The 19,590-nt window shown below is 39.6% G+C and overlaps 1 protein-coding gene across 7 annotated transcripts; it reads left to right on the forward strand.

Annotated features, from left to right (window-relative positions):
* Window positions 1-78: 78 nt before the first annotated feature.
* WDR53 (WD repeat domain 53) lies at window positions 79-19,137 on the forward strand. 7 transcript variants are annotated; one of them, XR_010943678.1, is made up of 4 exons: window positions 79-233; window positions 5,381-5,901; window positions 13,564-13,738; window positions 14,452-19,137. XR_010943678.1 is itself a non-coding variant. In XM_067738547.1 (4 exons), the coding sequence occupies exons 2-4, from the start codon at window positions 5,397-5,399 to the stop codon at window positions 14,158-14,160; spliced, it is 978 nt and encodes a 325-aa protein (XP_067594648.1). In that variant the 5' UTR covers window positions 79-233; window positions 5,381-5,396; the 3' UTR covers window positions 14,161-14,190. The 7 variants fall into 7 exon arrangements, 5 of the variants coding, with proteins under 5 accessions (XP_067594648.1, XP_067594651.1, XP_067594649.1 ...); XR_010943677.1 differs by lacking the exon at window positions 14,452-19,137 and adding an exon at window positions 13,838-13,971; XM_067738547.1 differs by lacking the exon at window positions 14,452-19,137 and adding an exon at window positions 13,838-14,190 and having other exon boundaries at window positions 5,381-5,876.
* Window positions 19,138-19,590: the final 453 nt, after the last annotated feature.

Below are 19,590 nucleotides of genomic sequence, written 5' to 3' on the forward strand. Positions count from 1 at the left end.
CTCAGCGCGGGCGCCGGAACGGCCCGACTCGCACGGCCTCCCGGCGGCGCGCCCGTGCCTCCGCCATGCGGGTTGAGGGCACGAAGCAAGGGCGCACGCCCAGCTCGCGCGGTTCCTCTCGGCCCCGGATGTGACTGTTTGGCTGAGGCGCCTCCCCCCACTACGCTAGATGGGATTGGGCGCCCACGGGTGAGGTCATCACCTGGCGCCTAGGAGAGAAGCTGGAAGCGCAGGTATGAGGCTATCGCCGGTGGGTTCCGGGCTATCCTCCGGTGCCTTTTCTCTTTTTTAATCTAGTGGTTTCGCGTCGGCTTTTCTGGACCACTTTTCCTATAAGTTTTCGCTGAGTCATTTGGGTCCCTGCTTCACCTTTCCAATCTAACGCATGAAATTTCCCTCTCCTTATTAGCCAATCCTTCGGCAGCTGAGGTCGTGTTTTTCTGGTCAGGCCCTCTTGTTCTCTCTTAGTATCAGTGCTTATCAGAACGTGTGTCCCAGCGTATATACAGCATGTGAGGTCGCCACATTTAAACACCTTCCCCACCCCCCACCCCCCAGTGTTTGGATAACCTTAAAGTGCCGTTTAAGTGCTTATTAAGTGCTACATTCTTTTGGACAAAATGTGGCTTTTCCTAGTCTTTCCTACTAACCCACGATTGGTAGGCGAATTAAAGCAGTGTGTTTTTAACTAATGAGACATTCCAATAGGGAGAATGACATGGAGGCTATAATTATAGAAGGCTTCTTGGAAGGGAAAGAGTTTCAGCATTATTTAGTCATATTGCGTTTTCCTAGGTGGCCAGAACGTTTTCTGACAGCCTTTAAAGAATGCTTGGTACGAGAAAATAATATCTATCATGTAAGCCAGGCAACCTACTGAGGCCCTTTACAGGGGTGTTTATATAACTCTCTAAACAACTATGAGATAATTATTATAATGATAGGTTTCACAGATTCCTTTAGTAGTCAATTCCACTGTCTTGCCTTTACGTAGTAAGGAATCTTTCCAAAAGCTCCCTTGCTGTGTATAGTCAATTTCTTGTTCTCCAGTAAAAACAAAAGAACAGCACCTACCATCTCTACTCTCTGATGGGTGGTGTTTGGTTATTACTTGCCAGTCCCTTCTTCCCAGATGTTTTTTCCTCCAAGCTTAGTAACCCAGATTCTTTTCATTCTTACTAGTGACAGTACCACAGCCCTTCAGCCACTTCGGTTGCTGTCTAGCTTCTCCACATCGAGACCAACTTTGGAAAACTCAAACATGTCAAGAAAAGTTGACCTATACTTATTACAGTGATAGTGACTATCACATTATTTAGATCTCAGGCTTCGGAGTTTTATTTATTATTCATTTTTCAGCTTTCAGCCATCAAAGGAAGACGGTCCAAGATTTGTCTGGAAAGGCACTGAAGTTTCTTTTACAGCTTCAAGGATAAGTAGAGTCAGTCCATCCAAGAAGGGGACAAAGAACAGACAGAATGAATAGCTTTAAAGGCACAGACACTTGAAAAGGACAAATGGATACATGGAGGTATGACAGGAGTAAGTGTTTAGAGTAGAGAGCATTCAGTTATTAAAGACATTGCCCTCTATCCTGTCTGCCATGGTGTGAGGTAGAGCCTTTGAAGGATCTGATGAAAATAATTCTGGCACATCTTGTCCACTCAGTGAGGTGACTTTTTGTGGCAAAGTACCCCCCAAGTGGCCCAGGTAGGATTTCAAAGTAGGAAAAGATTTCCTTTATCACTACCTCCTTTTCTTTCTTGCCTGCTCATCACCCTCCTGATCATGTCCCCTCCGCCATGTTCAGTACCCTTTTTCTGCCCTCTCACTGTTTAGAACTTCCATTTTTGCACCGCACCCTTTATAAAAATGTTCTCATAGTACCCCACCTTCCTCGCCCCCTCTCACTCCATGATCTCATTAGGTGTAAGAAGGAAGGAATCCAGTATCTAATTAAACTAATTCACACTGGGATATGATTAATTACCGTGCTTGACCCTTTAGTCATCTACCTAAGAGAAAAGCTAGTTGACTTGATACCTGAGTGTGGGGATAGTGGCACTTAGCTATTTCCAGGTAGGCTTTCCAGTCCCAGTAAAAGAAAAACAAGAAACAGTGGCTTGCCAACTCATTTCTGAAAGATTATTTTGATTTAACCCATATGTAGTTAATTTTTCCCGCTACCTCGTACCGCAGCAGTCTGATTGTTTAACACTTTTTGATGGTGATCTTCGAATGTGTTTCAAATAATAACAAATAATTTTAATTTTGTAGACTAAGTAAACAGGTGATCTGGGGGGCTCTCGTTGAATCCCTGATCAATACTCTGCATGATAAAATTAAAAGCCTCAGAATGTATGGATTTCTGGGGCTTTCCCAACTCTTTTTCCTAACATTCCACATAATAGGTCTCTATTTTAATTTTTCTGACTAGCTAGGTGATCGGTGAATATCATCCACGTGGTGTAGAGATTAGAAGTTTAATTTGCTCTTTACTCTGGTGCATAGAGGTTAAGGTAGAGCTGACCTTGGACTTGTGAGAGTAACAGTCCAAGAGTTACTACTGCTTCCATTATGGAAAAATTTACAGGAACTGTGGTGTTGTCTATAATAGTCTCTTTAAATACAAAATTCATTTATTGCCTAACTTCTCACACTTTGGGGTGGAGTTTAACCAAATGTATCTTTAAAATTGAGTTAATCTTTTCTGGAAAAGAGTTATATTAGGAAGAAAACCTGCTAAAACTTTTGTCTGCTTGTCAGCATTTACTTAGGTCCCTTGTGAGTAGATTAGTGATGGAGAAATAGAAGTACTAGAAACCCTGCCTTATTCTTGTCTTAGCAAAAACCTAATATATCCCAACAGGGATCCAAAACCTATATGGACACAAAATCCTAAAGCTGTAGGGGGCAGACTTCTGGACTTTAAAGTTAATTCATTGTAGAAAAATTAAAACTCTGACTTAGGAAATAAGTGGTCAATACCCTAAAGATTCATGACAGAGTTAAATAAAACTATTTGTAACTTTTCAGTGATTAATTCAAATTTCATATTTTAAGGTAGGATATTGTATTTATCATAAGTCAGTAGTCACCACAAATGACAGTTCCTAAGCCTAAATAATATTAATACCTTTCATTTTAAATTGTGTTAAGTGTCCTTTTTCCTTGGTTTATCTGGAACATTTGGCAAAAGTCTTTGTTATTTAACTACTATTTCAGTACTTGTTGGCAAAAATCAAACCACCAGAGTTCCCTGTCTTTATCTCCCTTTGAGTTATTTCCTCTCCAAACCTCTCCTTTAAAACTTGTTTCAGTCTCTATTTAATTAGTTTCCTCTGTTTACTAATTGAGTGCTTCTGCTGAAATTTAAAAATGTATCTTTTTGTCTTTTTTCCATTTTATCTGTATGAAAATTGCTGATTTTGTGATCTTGTTTCTGTTACTTCGATTACTATTAGATTGGTGATTTTTTGCAGTCTAGTTAGTGATTTTGTTTGTGTGTGTGGCTAAAAGTGGAGGAAATAACCTTTGTGTTGGGAATAGAAATTTTAGGCAGATCACCAGATTATTTTAAAATTATTTTCAAAACAATTTTAGGAAATTTATCTCTGTACAATTGAACTAAATTCAGGTATTGTATCTGAAAATAGTAAAGCAACTATGGCAGTTTCTTACTAGATAAATTCTCCCTTGTCTTGTGGAATGAAAAATTAAATTTATCTAGATAGATTTGTTTGCTTCCTTTTGACCACTTAGAGTTGTAGAAATTGCCCCATTTCCTTTTTCGCTTTGCACAGGAGGTAGTTACGAGAGGGGGTAGTATTATGTGGCAGTTACAATTATAGATACAGGCTGCCTAGCGTATCAGGAAACTAAATTTTGCACATAAGTACTACTGTTATATAAGTTCAAGTAGGTGATAATGTGATTAAAAATATGTGAATATATTTAGAAGCAATAATGAATTATTAGCAGCTTTCTAATAATCGTTTTCTGCACTTTCAAAGAATACTAACAAGTTAAACCTGTTGTCAAGTAGAATTGTTAGAAAAAGGTCTTCATTGTTTAGAAGTTTAGGATCCCTTTATATTAGATCCCAAGTACAAATCCTAAGAGCCAGGTGACTTTGGGAAAATTATTTAACATTTCTGAGACTCAGTTTTATTACCTGTAAAATGGAATAATATTTACCAATCAGAAGTGTTGTTTTGAGAATAAAATTAAATAATGTACTGAATTAGTCTCCGATGGTAAGACCCAAGGGTTTGCATTTTTAACCAGTTCCCCTGATGATTACTGGTGTAGTACAGGTTCTCAAATTCTAGCATACATCAGAATCACCTGGAGGGCTCGTTAAAACACATTGCTGGGGGCTTCTCTGGTGGCGCAGTGGTTGAGAGTCCTCCTGCCGTTGCAGGGGACACGGGTTCGTGCCCCGGTCCGGGAAGATCCCTGCCGTGGAGCGGCTGGGTGCGTTAGCCATGGCCGCTGAGCCTGTGCGTCCGGAGCCTGTGCTCCGCAACGGGAGAGGCCGCAGCAGTGAGGGGCCCGCGTACTGAAAAAACAAAACAAAACAAAACGAAACAAAACAAAAAACACATTGCTGGGTGCCAACCCCAGAGTTTTGATTCAGTGGGTCTAGAGTGGGGTCCAACAATTTATATTTCTAACAAGTTCCTAGGTGGTGCTAATGCTCCTGGAGACTATACTTTGAGGACCATTTGTGTAGTATATATGATGCCACTTTGACTAGCCTAATAAAAGTAAGAAAAGTGACAGTGGTAATATTTGTTGAGCCCTCATTATGTACCAGGCACTGTTATATGTGCTTGACATTTATTATGTCATTTAATCTGATCTGATCCTGTGAAATGGATGTTATTATTACCCCCATTTTATCGAGAATGAAAGTGAATTAGAGATTCAGCAATGTGCCCAAAGTTGCCCAGCTGATAGGTAATAGAGCTATTCAAACCCAGAGAGTCTAGTTCCAGGGCTCATTCTCTATAAACATTATTCAGATAAAGGATATAACCTGATGATTGTGCAGCCCTTTCTTCAAAAGGATTTTTCTTAATTTAAAATAAATATATTTATTGTTTATTCTTATGTGAGCCTCACATCAAAGGCTGGAGGACCAGGCTTACCTGTGCCCCTGATTGCAAGGAAAGCCCATGTAGGCATGTGCCAGCCAGGTGCACCACAATCTTGTGTTCAACTAGGCTTTGTAGGCTTGATCTTCAAATGTCTTTTTTTATTGATTGAGTTTTTTAGATGTCTTTTAATATTTAAATGAAATACTGCTTATTGAATATGTCTCTCGTGAAGTTCTTAGATAAAACACGAGATTATAATTTTTCCCCCTTCTTCACAGAGTCACCTGAGCCATTATGGCAGTCAAGTGGACTGGTGGACATTTTTCTCCTGTTCTCTGCCTGAATGCAAGTCAAGAAGGGCTAGTGGCTTCTGGAGCAGAAGGTGGAGATCTCATGGTTTGGGGTGAAGATGGGACTCCATTAGGACACACACGCTTCCAAGGGGCAGACGATGTTACCAGTGTCTTATTCGCTCCCTCCTGCCCCACCAAGCTCTATGCCTCACATGGAGAAACCATTAGCATACTGGATGTCAGGTCTCTCAAAGGATCCTTGGACGATTTTCATGCGAATGAAGAAGAAATCAACTGTGTTTCACTGAATGAAACTGAAAACCTTCTGGCTTCTGCTGATGACTCCGGAACAATCAAAATCCTAGACTTGGAAAATAAGAAAGTTAGCAGATCACTGAAGAGACATTCCAATATCTGTTCTTCTGTAGCTTTTCGGCCTCAAAGACCTCAGAGCCTGGTGTCATGTGGACTGGATATGCAGGTGATGTCTTGCAGAGAGTACTTGGGTAATTTCTAGATGCAATTTGGTAACAGAATCAAATTATTAATTGGGCTAAATATATCTTTCCATTTTCTATTCTCTACTAACATGTCTTATGTATTTTATGAACCATAAGCTTTACTTCTACTGCATGTTTAATGCTAACTTGACAAAGTTTAGTAGATTTTATTCACAGAGTAATTATTAATCTTTTACTGTTCCTTTCTCTATGCTTTAAGACATTCCTAAAACATGAGAATTCAAATATTTGATTTTAAACATCTGTTTAAACAAAGTCATGCTAAAGTCAGAGTTTATCACCCACTCTCTACAAAGTCTGTTGTTTAAAAAAAAAAAAAGTTGGAGGGCCTGGATCTATTATTGTTTTTACTCTAAAAATCACTGGAGTGAGAATAGTCATGGCTTCTCTTTGGTGAGCATTTACTACTTCCCACTGCTTTACATTTACTACTTCCCACTGCTTTATTGTTTACGGGCTCCCCCAGCACTGTTCTAGGCATTTAATCTACATTCCCAACTATATATTAGTATCTTCTAAGACTTGTGGCCACTTCTTGGCCAGTGGTCTTTACCATTCCCTCCTCTACCCTCCACACCTCCTTATAATTTAGAAATAATGAGGCTAATTTTAGTTGTTGTCACTATGACTGCCAGCCCCTCCCCCCAAACTATTGGCATTTAGTAGGAAGAATTGGTAGTTGTCCTGCAGTGCTGGGGCAGCCCCTAAACAATAAAGAATTGTCCGACCAAAAATTTGTAGTGCCTCTATTGAGAATCATTTATACCTACAAGGCTTAGTGACCCCATAACCTCTAAACTCCTTTTCTACTCCTAGGTCTTGTCCAAAACTTTAATAAACCTCCTACATTTTCTGTCCTAGTGGAGATAATCTGCTTACTTGGTTGGGCAGAAAGACCTACACAACCAGTCAGATATCTGTTTTAAGTAGGCAGATTGTACAGTGTCTCTTTGACTAGTCATTCTTTCATCCTTAAGCTATACCAGTTTTCAATCACTGGTTCATTAACTACTAGGCATGGCAATAAACAATTAGGTGTGCAGCAATCACAGATTAGATAAGAAGCAGGCACCCAGAATTTACCATTTTACCTCCAGTTCTAGATGAGAATGTTTAGTGGCAGGCAGCTGCTAGAGAACAGTATAGGAAATAAATGTTTTGTGAGAAGAAGGCTTAGGTAATTTCTTTTCTTTTTTTTTTCTTTTTTTCGGTAATTGCATTTTGATTTGACTGTCAAGAATTGCTAAAAATACACTGTAGATTAACTTCTGCATTGGGTTGTGATGTAACAACAGTGGCTAAGATAATACAGCCAGGCTTTTAAAAAATTACTTCTTTAACTGACGTTGAAACTATAATTTCTTCCAATTTATCAGTATTTCTTAAAACCTGGTTATCTGGTATTTTTCTAAACCTTAAGAATAGCTAGTCTATGGGGGAGTCCAAGAATGTAGGCATAATAGTGGAAGGGAGTTCTTATCAGATTAATGATGAGTTATTTCTCTCTGAACAAGTGTGTTTTATCTCAAGGCAGGAATTGAATTATTGCCACATAAAATAGATGGGTTCAACACACCTATCTTTGTTATTATACAAGTTATAAAAATTATACCCTTTGATTTAGATAGGTTTAAATAGGCAGTGTGGGCTTCCTTGGTGGTACAGTGGTTAAGAATCCGCCTGCCAATGCAGGGGACATGGGTTTGAGCCCTGGTCCAGGAAGATCCCACATGCCGTGGAACAACTAAGCACATGCACCACAACTGCTGAGCCTGCGCTCTAGAGCCCAAGAGCCACAACTACTGAGCCCGTGTGCCTAGAGCCTGTGCTCTGCAAGAAGAGAAGCCACTGCAATGAGAAGCCCACGCACTGCAACGAAGAGCAGCCCCCGCTCACCGCAACTAGAGAAAACCCGTGTGCAGCAACAAAGACCCAATGCAGCCATAAATAAATAAATAAAATTTTATAAATAAAAAATAAAATTAAATAGGCAATGCTTACTCAAAGAGGCAGGGACCTTAAGAATGAAGTATGATTTATTAAGACACTTGAGACTGCTTAATCTTTTATTAAATAGGCCCAAAATAATAGTCATAATATATGTATAAGGTATAAAAAATAACATTAAACAAATACATGTGTACCACCACTCAAATATAGTTTTTTCTTATAAGGACCTTTGGAAATTTGAAGCCATCATGAATTTCTGTAGCATACACATTGGTTTTCTTTCTCATTTCCACATTTGAAAATGAATGGTTCAAAGGTTTGTTCTTTCTGGAGTTTAAAAGATCTCTAGTACAGAACTTAAGGACTGGGACAGTAGAGGAGCCTTTTTTTTTACCCCCTTGAAAATGAATCTTTTATGTGGAAAGGAATGTTTTTGTAGGAGAAATTTTTGAGCAGGGTCACTTTGATATGCTTGCATTCACTTCTGAACATTTGCCAGTTGTCCACTTTCTCTCCCTTTGACGTTTTATTGGACCTTAAGCCCTGAACGCTTGTATACTTTTCCTTCAAATCAATTTTCTTTAATATTCTTTTCCTTTAATACCTTACCTCTCTTGCTTAGGGTGATACTGCTTGATCAGGTGGTTGAGAAATTGTGAGATACCTTGGACTCTTGGGCAGTTAGGAAGAGTAAAGAAGTACAAAGGGAATGTCCAGGCAGGAACAATTTGGGAATCTTCAACACTTGGAAATGACTGCTGGGTTGGTACAATTTGAAATGGCTATTAACACGTTTAGATGATTTAAGTAAATACAAAAATGTTTAAGCTGCTGAAAACACTTTGGGTGTAGTTCATGTTTGGATGTCTTAGGGCAGAAAATATAATCCAGGCATTATGGGGCTATGTGAAAAAGAATTTGGGGATACCTGCCATACAGTTAAGCTAGTATATTTTGGAATGTCCATTTTCCTTGTGTTCAGGTTTTTTATAGAGATTGTTGCCATGTCTTTTTTTTTTTTTTTTTTTTGGCTGCATTGGGGCTTCGTTGCTGCACATGGGCTTTCCCTAGTTGCAGTGAGTAGGGGCTACTGTTGGTTGCAGTGTGCGGGGCTTCTCATTGTGGTTGCTTCTCTTGTTGCGGAGCATGGGCTCTAGGCGCGTGGGCTACAGTAGTCGTGGCACACAGACTCTAGAGTGCAGGCTCAGTAGTTCTGGTGCACGGGCTTAGTTGTTCCGTGGCATGTGGGATCTTCCCGGAACAGGGATCAAACCCACATCCCCTGCATTGGCAGGTGGATTCTTAACCACTGTGCCACTAGGGAATTCCCTCAAGTTTTATTACTCATTCATTTTTGTTATATTTTCTTATTTTTAAAATTTTACTTTATTTCAATTTAGTAGTATTTTGGCTTCACCCATATGTATAACAATTGGTGGCCTCTTGGTATAATGTTATAAATCCAATCCAAAGAGATTTTCAGTGTTTTCCCTAGTATAAGCAGAATATAAGTGTTACTAGATGTTGCTTCTTTTGAAAGTAGGCCGAGTTAAAGGAAGTTACCTTGAATAGAAAACCAAATCCTTAATATAATCAACAGTAGTAATCTTGTCAATTCAGATCTGTGCTTTTGACTAAAGAAGGTCATGCTTATCCTAGTGTCCATTTTAAATTGTGAGTCATAATTCAGGGATAGTACTAGGGGGTAAAATACAGCTGTCTGTTTTCTCTGAAAGTATGAAGAATATTTTCTTTTTCAAATTGGTTGCTACGGGAAGAAAATTGCTAGATAATAGAGTAAAATCAGTTCACAGAGTTTATTGTTTTGTTTTAATCAGTTTTTAATTAGCATTTAATTTAAATTCGCTTAGTAGGTCCAAGATCATGGTAGGGAACAAGAACAAAAAGCTAAGTAAAATTGAAACTGATTAAAAATCTTCCAAAAAACAAAAGCCCAGGACCAGATGGCTTCACAGGTGAATTCTATCAAACATTTAGAGAAGAGCTAACACCTGTCCTTCTCAAACTCTTCCAAAATATAGCAGAGGGAGGAACACTCCCAAATTCCTTCTACGAGGCCACCATCACCTTGAACCAAAACCAGACAAGGATGTCAAAAAGAAAGAAAACTACAGGCCAATATCACTGATGAACATAGATGCAAAAATCCTCAACAAAGTACTAGCAAACAGAATCCAACAGCACATTAAAAGGATCATACACCATGATCAAGTGGGGTTTATTCTAGGAATGCAAGGATTCTTCAATATACGCAAATCTATCAATGTGATAAACCATATTAACAAATTGAAGGAGAAAAACCATATGATCATCTCAATAGATGCAGAGAAAGCTTTTGACAAAATTCAACACCCATTTATGATAAAAACCCTGCAGAAAGTAGGCATAGAGGGAACTTTCCTCAACATAATAAAGGCCATATATGACAAGCCCACAGCCAACATCATTCTCAATGGTGAAAAACTGAAAGCATTTCCACTAAGATCAGGAACAAGATAAGGTTGCCCACTCTCACCACTCTTATTCAACATAGTTTTGGAAGTTTTAGCCACAGCAATCAGAGAAGAAAAGGAAATAAAAGGAATCCAAATCGGAAAAGAAGAAGTAAAACTGTCACTGTTTGCACATGACATGATACTATACATAGAGAATCCTAAAGATGCTACCAGAAAACTACTAGAGCTAATCAATGAATTTGGTAAAGTAGCAGGATACAAACTTAATGCACAGAAATCTCTGGCATTCCTATACACTAGTGATGAAAAATCTGAAAGTGAAATCAAGAAAACACTCCCATTTACCATTGCAACAAAAAGAATAAAATATCTAGGAATAAACCTACCTAAGGAAACAAAAGACATGTATGCAGAAAATTATAAGACACTGATGAAAGAAATTAAAGATGATACAAATAGGTGGAGAGATATACCATGTTCTTGGATTGGAAGAATCAACATTGTGAAAATGACTCTACTACCCAAAGGAATCTATAGATTCAATGCAATCCCTATCAAACTACCACTGGCATTTTTCACAGAACTAGAACAAAAAATTTCACAATTTGTATGGAAACATAAAAGACCCCGAATAGCCAAAGCAATCTTGAGAACGAAAAACGGAGCTGGAGGAATCAGGCTCCCTGACTTCAGACTATACTACAAAGCTACAGTAATCAAGACAGTATGGTACTGGCACAAAAACAGAAAGATAGATCAATGGAACAGGATAGAAAGCCCAGAGATAAACCCACGCACATATGGTCACCTTATCTTTGATAAAGGAGGCATGAATGTACAGTGGAGAAAGGACAGCCTTTTCAATAAGTGGTGCTGGGAAAACTGGACAGGTACATGTAAAAGTATGAGATTAGATCACTCCCTAACACCATACACAAAAATAAGCTCAAAATGGATTAAAGACCTAAATGTAAGGCCAGAAACTATCAAACTCTTAGAGGAAAACATAGGCAGAACACTCTATGACATAAATCACAGCAAGATCCTTTTTGACCCACCTGCTAGAGTAATGGAAATAAAAACAAAAATAAACAAATGGGACCTAATGAAACTTCAAAGCTTTTGCACAGCAAAGGAAACCATAAACAAGACCAAAAGACAACCCTCAGAATGGGAGAAAATATTTGCAAATGAAGCAACTGACAAAGGATTAATTTCCAAAATTTACAAGCAGCTCATGCAGCTCAATAACAAAAAAACAAACAACCCAATCCAAAAATGGGCAGAAGACCTAAATAGACATTTCTCCAAAGAAGATATACAGAATGCCAACAAACCCATGAAACAATGCTCAACATTAATCATTAGAGAAATGCAAATCAAAACTACAGTGAAATATCATCTCACACCGGTCAGAATGGCCATCATCAAAACATCTAGAGGACTTCCCTGGTGGCGCAGTGGATAGGACTCTGCGCTCCCAATGCAGGGGGCCTGGGTTCTATCCCTGGACAGGGAACTAGATTCCACATGCATGATGCAACTAGGGAGCTTGCGTGCCACAACTAATGAGCCCACGTGCTGCAGCTAAGGAGCCCTGGAGCCACAACTAAGGAGCCCGTCTGCCACAACTAAGACCTAGTGCAACCAAATAAATAAATAAATATATTTTTAAAAAAAACATCTAGAAACAATAAATGCTGGAGAGGGTGTGGAGAAAAGGGAACACTCTTGCACTGCTGGTGGGAATGTGAATTGGTTCAGCCACTATGGAGAACAGTATGGAGGTTCCTTAAAAAACTACAAATAGAACTACCATATGACCCAGCAATCCCACTACTGGGCATATACCCTGAGAAAACCAAAATTCAAAAAGAGTCACGTACCAAAATGTTCATTGCAGCTCTATTTACAATAGCCCGGAGATGGAAACAACCTACGTGCCCATCAACGGATAAATGGCTAAAGAAGATGTGGCACATATATACAATGGAATATTACTCAGCTATGAAAAGAAACGAAATTGAGCTATTTGTAATGAGGTGGATAGATCTAGAGTCTGTCATACAGAGTGAAGTAAGTCAGAAAGAGAAAGACAAATACCGTATGCTAACACATATATATGGAATTTAAGAAAAAAAATGTCATGAAGAACCTAGGGGTAAGACAGGAATAAAGACACAGACCTACTGGAGAATGGACTTGGGGATATGGGGAGGGGGAAGGGTGAGCTGTGACAAAGCAAGAGAGAGGCATGGACATATATACACTAACAAACGTAAGGTAGATAGCTAGTGGGAAGCAGCCGCATAGCACAGGGATATCAGCTCGGTGCTTTGTGACCGCCTGGAGGGGTGGGATAGGGAGGGTGGGAGGGAAGGAGACACAAGAGGGAAGAGATATGGGAACATATGTATACGTATAACTGATTCACTTTGTTATAAAGCAGAAACTAACACACCATTGTAAAGCAATTATATCCCAATAAAGATGTTAAAAAAAAAAAAAAGCGAAGTATACCAGGATGTCAAATTAGTCAACAGACTTGTTTAGAATTTCTGCTCTTTTCTCCAGGTACTATGCTAGGCATTAGCAAAGATGAATTAAATCTCAAGAAACTGAAAAGCTAGTAGTATATGTCAATTAATAGAACAGGGATTAAATATGGGAGAGAAGGGGGCTGGAATAGTTAGGAAAGCCTTCCTAGAGGGACACAATTTGAGCTGTGCCCCTAGGGTGAGTAATTTGGGTAATGTGAAAGGAAAGGAAAAGCATTCCAGATAAAAATGATTTCAGTGGTATTCTAGTTTAGTTTATTTAGTTGATAGGTATTTTTACTTCAACAAGCATAGACGAAAATTAATAAATTTCATAATCTTCAATTTTACCTGCAGAGATCAGGGTAGAATGACTCAAAGAAACTGGCATCTGCTTAAGAATTTGGATTACACTTTAATGGGTTTGTTAATCAAAAGTTACTCAGGATATTGTTTTCTAAATTCTATCTTCCTTACTGCCCACTGGCATTCTAGTTTTGGCACCAGGGTTGCATCCCACTGGCATGTCATGGTGCCATCTGAATTTTTTTTTTAATATTGCTGGAAATGTATCCTACTAATCATTCTCAGACTACTTTGATGATTTTGTTAGAAGTGGAATAAGCATGTTAGTTAAACAAACTGACTAGAACCGTAACTATGTAACTTCCTCTTATTTAAAGGTGATGCTGTGGAACCTTCAGAAAGCCCGGCCACTCTGGATTACAAATTTGCAGGAGGATGAAACAGAAGAAATGGAAGACCCACAATCACCTGGTCAGCTTCTAAACCCTGCCCTAGCCCACTCTGTGTCTGTGGCATCGTGTGGCAATATTTTTAGTTGTGGTGCAGAAGATGGTAAGATTCGAATCTTTAGGGTGATGGGAGTCAAGTGTGAACAGGAACTGGGATTTAAGGGCCACACCTTAGGGGTATCCCATGTCTGCTTTCTGCCAGAATCCTATTTGCTGCTTACTGGAGGGAATGATGGGAAGATAATGTTGTGGGATGTAAGCAGTGAAGTTGAGAAAAAACAGAAGAGTCCTATAAAACATACCCACAAGAAGAAAACCAAAAGGGCAGCTTATACCAAGCAGGGTGGAAACACTCATGCTTCAGCAGCAGGTGAAGACGAACATGGCAAAATTTTACCAAAGTTAAGTATTGAACATGGAGAAAAAGTGAACTGGCTCTTGAGTACAAAAATAAAGGGATACCAAAATATATTGGTAGCTGATCAAACTAATTGTATATCTGTATATCCTTTAAAAGAATTTTAAATCCAATAAAACATTTGAAAAACTGCAGAACTTTTTATGGGTTAAAAAAAAATCCTGATTCTTTGAACTATTTGTCATATGTGGAAATAATACCATTCCATCATATAAATTTTAAAACATTTGTGCAAAAGGAGATAATTGGGTAACACTTGTTATAGTAAATGACATATTAAAATTTGGAGAATGAGAACTAATATTCACTGAGTACTGATTGTGTACCAGCCATTTTACATGTTTCCTTTCTTATTCCAAATCAGTGAAGTGGGTTACTTTGTTCATTTTTTGCCACAGGAATCAAGACTCAGAGATGTTAAGTAACCTGAGGATCCAAGAAATTGCAGGCACGATTACTTACCTGCAAAGGATCTTCATGGTCTTGTCAAGCCTCCTGCCGTAGGGAAGCCCACATCCTGATCCAAATATGGTCACCACATTAGTTATAACATTAGTAATTTCTGATCCTAGGATGTCATGAGGAACTTTACCAAGTTGAAAGAGGAAACCTGTTCTTGCTTGTTCTATGTAAAGCCCGGAAGGCTTTCCTGACAATCACCTTTTGCCATTTCTAAGAAAAGTGTTCCAGGTCAAATCAGTTTAGGATATTACGAAGCAATCCAGGCTGTGATGCTGATGGGACCAAGAATAAGCTGAAGTTATGAATAAGCAGAAACTCTGACTAAGCAGAAGATGTAAGGTAGATAGAAGAGGTAGAGAAGAGAAGCCAAGACTGTGTAGAGAGTAAGTTTTCTTTTCATCGTGCCCTGGATTGCTGATCTCTCTGCATGTTCTTTCAGCTTCTGCTTAAATTGCCTACTCTTATATTCAAAGGTTTAAAGAGAGATTCTGATTGTTGGTTACCATTATCCTTGTTTGTGGAGAACTCTTTGATAAGCTCAATTTTATTCAGAATGTTTGCTGCAGATGACAGAAACCAAACTCAAATTGACTTAAGGGAATAAAAAGGAATTTATTGGCTCATGTAACTGAGAAGTCCAAGGATAATCAGGCTTGTACTGCTGAGGTAGCTAAGCTGAAAGGATGTGAGTCTTATAGGTGCCTCACCTGTGAAAAGTCTTTCCTAGGGATGGAGTGAGAGAATCCTCACAGTAATGTTGAGCCTGGAACCAGCCATGCCTGAAACAAGTTATTTCTGGAGCCTTTTTTTTTTTTTTTAACTTATGACTAAAAGTGTCCTGACCAATTAAGTGGGTGGTCAGTAAATATTGTTTAGTGATGTCACTTAAAATTTAAAGCAAGGAGAATACCATCTTGGCCCTAAAAAATTCATTGACAAGGACCTTGGCCTGAGTATTGACAGAAACAAGTTTCTAATCCCAGCAATGGGCAAAGTTCTTGGCCATTCTGGGCCTTGATCTCCTTTCTTGAAAGCGAAGGGTTGAATTAGACATCCCCTAAGGTCCTTTCCATGCCACTGTTTTATGAAATGAAAATATTGTCATAATACTGTGTTTATCCAGTGATTCTAATATTTATTAAAAAGTCAGTAAAGACTCATTATCATGGGCAATCGCTGGAGATTTAGAGGAATCTTTTGAAAAATTACCCAAGTACAGCATCATCTTAGCTATTGAGCCTGAATAATGTTATGGGAACAAGGTAAGAAGTATTTAAACCAGGATTGATTTTTTTTTTTTATTTAAGTATAGTTGATTTAGTGTTGTGCTAGTCTCTGCTGTACAGCAAAGTGACTCAGTTATACACATACATACATTTTTTTATATTCTTTTCCATTATGGTTTATCACAGGATATTGAGTATAGTTTCCTGTGCTACACAGTAGGACCTTATTGTTTATCCATGCTAAATGTAATAGTTTGCAACCCTAAACTCCCAGTCCATCCCTCTCCCTCCCCCTAACCAGGATTAAAACATTAGTTTTAAACTTCTTTTTGTTGCTAATAACAGATACCCACTCAGACTGCCTAAGCAAAAAGGGAAATTTACTATGGGGAGTGGAGGAGCAGAATTCTCTCAACCCAGAACAGAAATGTCACTTGGCTCTACGTTTCTAACCGGGGAAATCTCTAACCAGGGAAGCCATCAAAAACCAGAGCAGCTACCCTTTCTGTCTCTCTGAGTTCCTGTGGTCACGTGTCTCTGCTCCTTTCTGCATAGTGGCTTTCACCTGACAAAAAATGGCCTTCCAGGGCTACATCAGCAACCCATTTCAATTCCAGAAACTGAGTAGTGTCTAAGTTCCAAGGCCCTGAAGAGAATCTGATTGGTCTAACTTCGTCAAGTGCCTAGCTCTGATCCAGTCAGCTCTGATCAGGGGGGTGTTGTCATTTAGTATCAACATTGCCAATGGGGCCCCCATAGGTGGGGAGGTAGTTCTCAGGGAGTATGGGCTGAACTAATAGTCCCCGAAGATCTACAACCAACAATTGAGATTTTGGCAGATTTACAGTGTGAAAATTATATGCAAAATGAACCCTTCTTGGGTCAGCCATTTTACTACAGTTTGACTTTCAATTTTCAAACAATAAGATACACCCAGATTACTTTAGTTAATGAGAGTTTGAAGAATGGTAAAGTAAGCAAAATAAAGTGCCTCAGCCTGGGCTTACAGAGAATCAGGGTACCATTTTGGTTTTGGGGTTTTTTTTTTGGGGGGGGGTGTTTGTTTTTTACCACACCATGCAGCATGCAGGATCTTAGTTCCCTGGCCAGGGATTGAACCTGCACCCCCTGCAGTGGAAGCACAGAGTCTTAACCAGTGGACTGCCAGGGAACTCCCAGGATACTATTTTGAATATTCTTAGCTCGATTAGTCAGCTGGCCCCTCAGATAACTGAGTAAGAACTTAAGTGGCCTCGCTTTAGAAGTGGGCATCCAATGTCCCCAATCTATAGAAGGCTGAAAATGTGCCCCAAAGATTCAGGTTCTAATCCCTGGAACCTGTAAATGTTACTTTATTTGGTAAAAGAATCTTTGTAGATATAAGTTACAAATAGTAAAGGATTATGTTAAAGGAACATAATTGTATACTTACCTTTATACTTTATTAGAGTGTAAGATGCTTGGGGGCAAGGATCTGCCTTTTGAGTTTCAGAGCTTGTGGTTTGGCCTGACCTGAACCACCCAGCTCACACACAAAAAAATCATTAAATCTTAGATGAATCAAGGGAGGTTCAGAAGGTGAAAATGTTAAGAGATGTGGATAGAACAAAATAACAATAAAGGTCAACCTGAAGGGAGCTAGTAGCAGGGTTGCCTGGCAACCAGATTGAACCCTTTCTTTGTTATGCTTCAGGTTATTTTTAACACCAGCTATCAGGACTAAACATGGCTCTCCCAACCAGTGCTCAATTCACAAACACCCAGACATGCTCATCATTTCACATTTGATGTTCTCTCCAAATTACAATCAGTTGTGGTCCAGGATAGACAATCCTGAGGCTGATGCAGTGCCCACCCAGTTGCTTCTCCCTTCCAAGAGCAGAAATACTTTCAGGATTAATCAGTCACCCTCTGGCAGAATTATGTATAATCCTGATGCCGTAGCCTATGAATAGCTCTCCCATGACCTCAGTTTTCCTATTTACAAGCAAAGAATTAATGAAAAACAGAGTACTATACTGCACATGTGCTGTGTGTGTGTATTTGGTTTTCTGAACTATTTGAAAGTGAGGTACCATGACACTTGACCTCAAAATACATCAGCATGCATCTCCTAAAAAGGATACTTTTATATATAACCATAGTACTGATCTCATACCCAAGAAACTTAGCAATAATTCACATTCTTGCCCTTAGCTAGCCAATTGTGACTAATATCATCCTTACTGCACTAAAGTCTGGTGGTGAGAGAGGGTGGCAGCCAGAACTTCAGAAGATGGGTCCCTCAGCCATGGGCAGGGCTTATGGAAATGAGAGGGAACAAGAAGGACCTTGTGGCTTAGTCTGGGGTCTGAACAGAGATAGGTGTCCCTTGTAGCCAACCCTCTTCCTGTGGCACATCCCCAGTGGGGAACACTGCCCCTACCTCTGGGCTAAGGTTCATTTTAGAGACTAAGTTTTCAGGCAAAAGGGACATTGTTGAAGAGTGAGGACATGAGTCTCAACTGGAGTGAACAAAATACCCTATCACCACCACCACCTGGGCCATACTCCAACTAGAGGAACAGGATTTAATCTAGGCCCAGTAGAGGACATGGGAGAAATTCAGAACAACCCTCATATACCTGGAGAGAGCCCCTGCCATACCCTCGTATCCTTGGTGGAGGAAAGGACTGGGCTGGGGTTTAATAGAGCCTCCATCAGGTCGTCTTCTCTATAGCCATAAAAAACGCTTGAGGAGAGTGACCCAAAGTTCACTTGAGCATGATTTTCCTATAATCATTCTAGGCAATGAATGAAGAAGCATCCAGAGCATGCAGTGATCAAGTATCAATAAAAACAATTCTTATTGGGACTTCCCTGGTGGCACAGTGGTTAAGAATCTGCCTGCCAATTCAGGGGACATGGGTTCAATCCCTCGTACGGGAAGATCCCACACGCTGCAGAGCAACTAAGCACATGCGCCACAACTACTGAGCCTGCACTCTAGAGCCCAAGAACCACAACTACTGAGCCCATGCACAACTACTGAGCCCACATGCTGCAACTACTGAAGCCAATGTTCTCTAGGGTCTGTGTGCCGCAACTACTGAGCCCACATGCTACAACTACTGAAGCCCACACCCGCAACAAGAGAAGCCACCGCAATGAGAAGCCCGCGCAATGCAACGAAGAGTAGCCCCCACTTGCCACAACTAGAGAGCCTGCGTGCAGCAACAAAGACCGAACGTAGCCAAAAAACAAAACCCAAAAAACCCCCAATTCTTACTGACTTATAAATCTTACACAACAGATCACAAATAGGTAGCAACCTGAAAATTGAATGCATTTTTCTGTTATGAACAAGATGGTTAAACATGTTACAAACCAATGTGTGGCTAGATAAATGCAAATGTTAATATTTTATTAAAAATTAAGATATAAAAGTCTCAACTAAAAGACTTGATTCTACTCAATAAAATCAGTAAAGTTGAAGTGTATAAAATGAATACACAGAAATGAGTTGCTTTTCTATACACCAATAGTGAAACATCTGAAAAGGAATAAAACTATCCCATTCACAATAGGATCAAAACAATAAAATGGGGCTTCCCTGGTGGCGCAGTGGTTGAGAGTCCGCCTGCCGATGCAGGGGACACGGGTTCGTGCCCCAGTCCGGGAAGATCCCACATGCCGTGGAGCAGCTGGGCCCGTGAGCCATGGCTGCTGGGCCTGCATGTCCGGAGCCTGTGCTCCGCAACGGGAGAGGCCACAACAGTGAGAGGCCCGCATACAGAAAAAAAAAAAAAGCAAAACAAAACAATAAAATACCTAAGAATCAATAAACCAAAAAAGTGAAAGATCTGTAAA

The sequence above is a fragment of the Pseudorca crassidens genome, chromosome 5, assembly GCF_039906515.1.
Source record: "Pseudorca crassidens isolate mPseCra1 chromosome 5, mPseCra1.hap1, whole genome shotgun sequence".
NCBI lineage: Eukaryota > Metazoa > Chordata > Mammalia > Artiodactyla > Delphinidae > Pseudorca > Pseudorca crassidens.

Coding starts and splice junctions, on each gene's coding strand:
- WDR53 (XM_067738546.1), top strand. CDS start 5,397: ATGGCAGTCAAGTGGACTGGTGGACATTTTTCTCCTGTTCTCTGCCTG. Junction 5,877..13,563: donor CATGTGGACTGGATATGCAG/GTGATGTCTTGC, acceptor TCTTATTTAAAG/GTGATGCTGTGGAACCTTCA.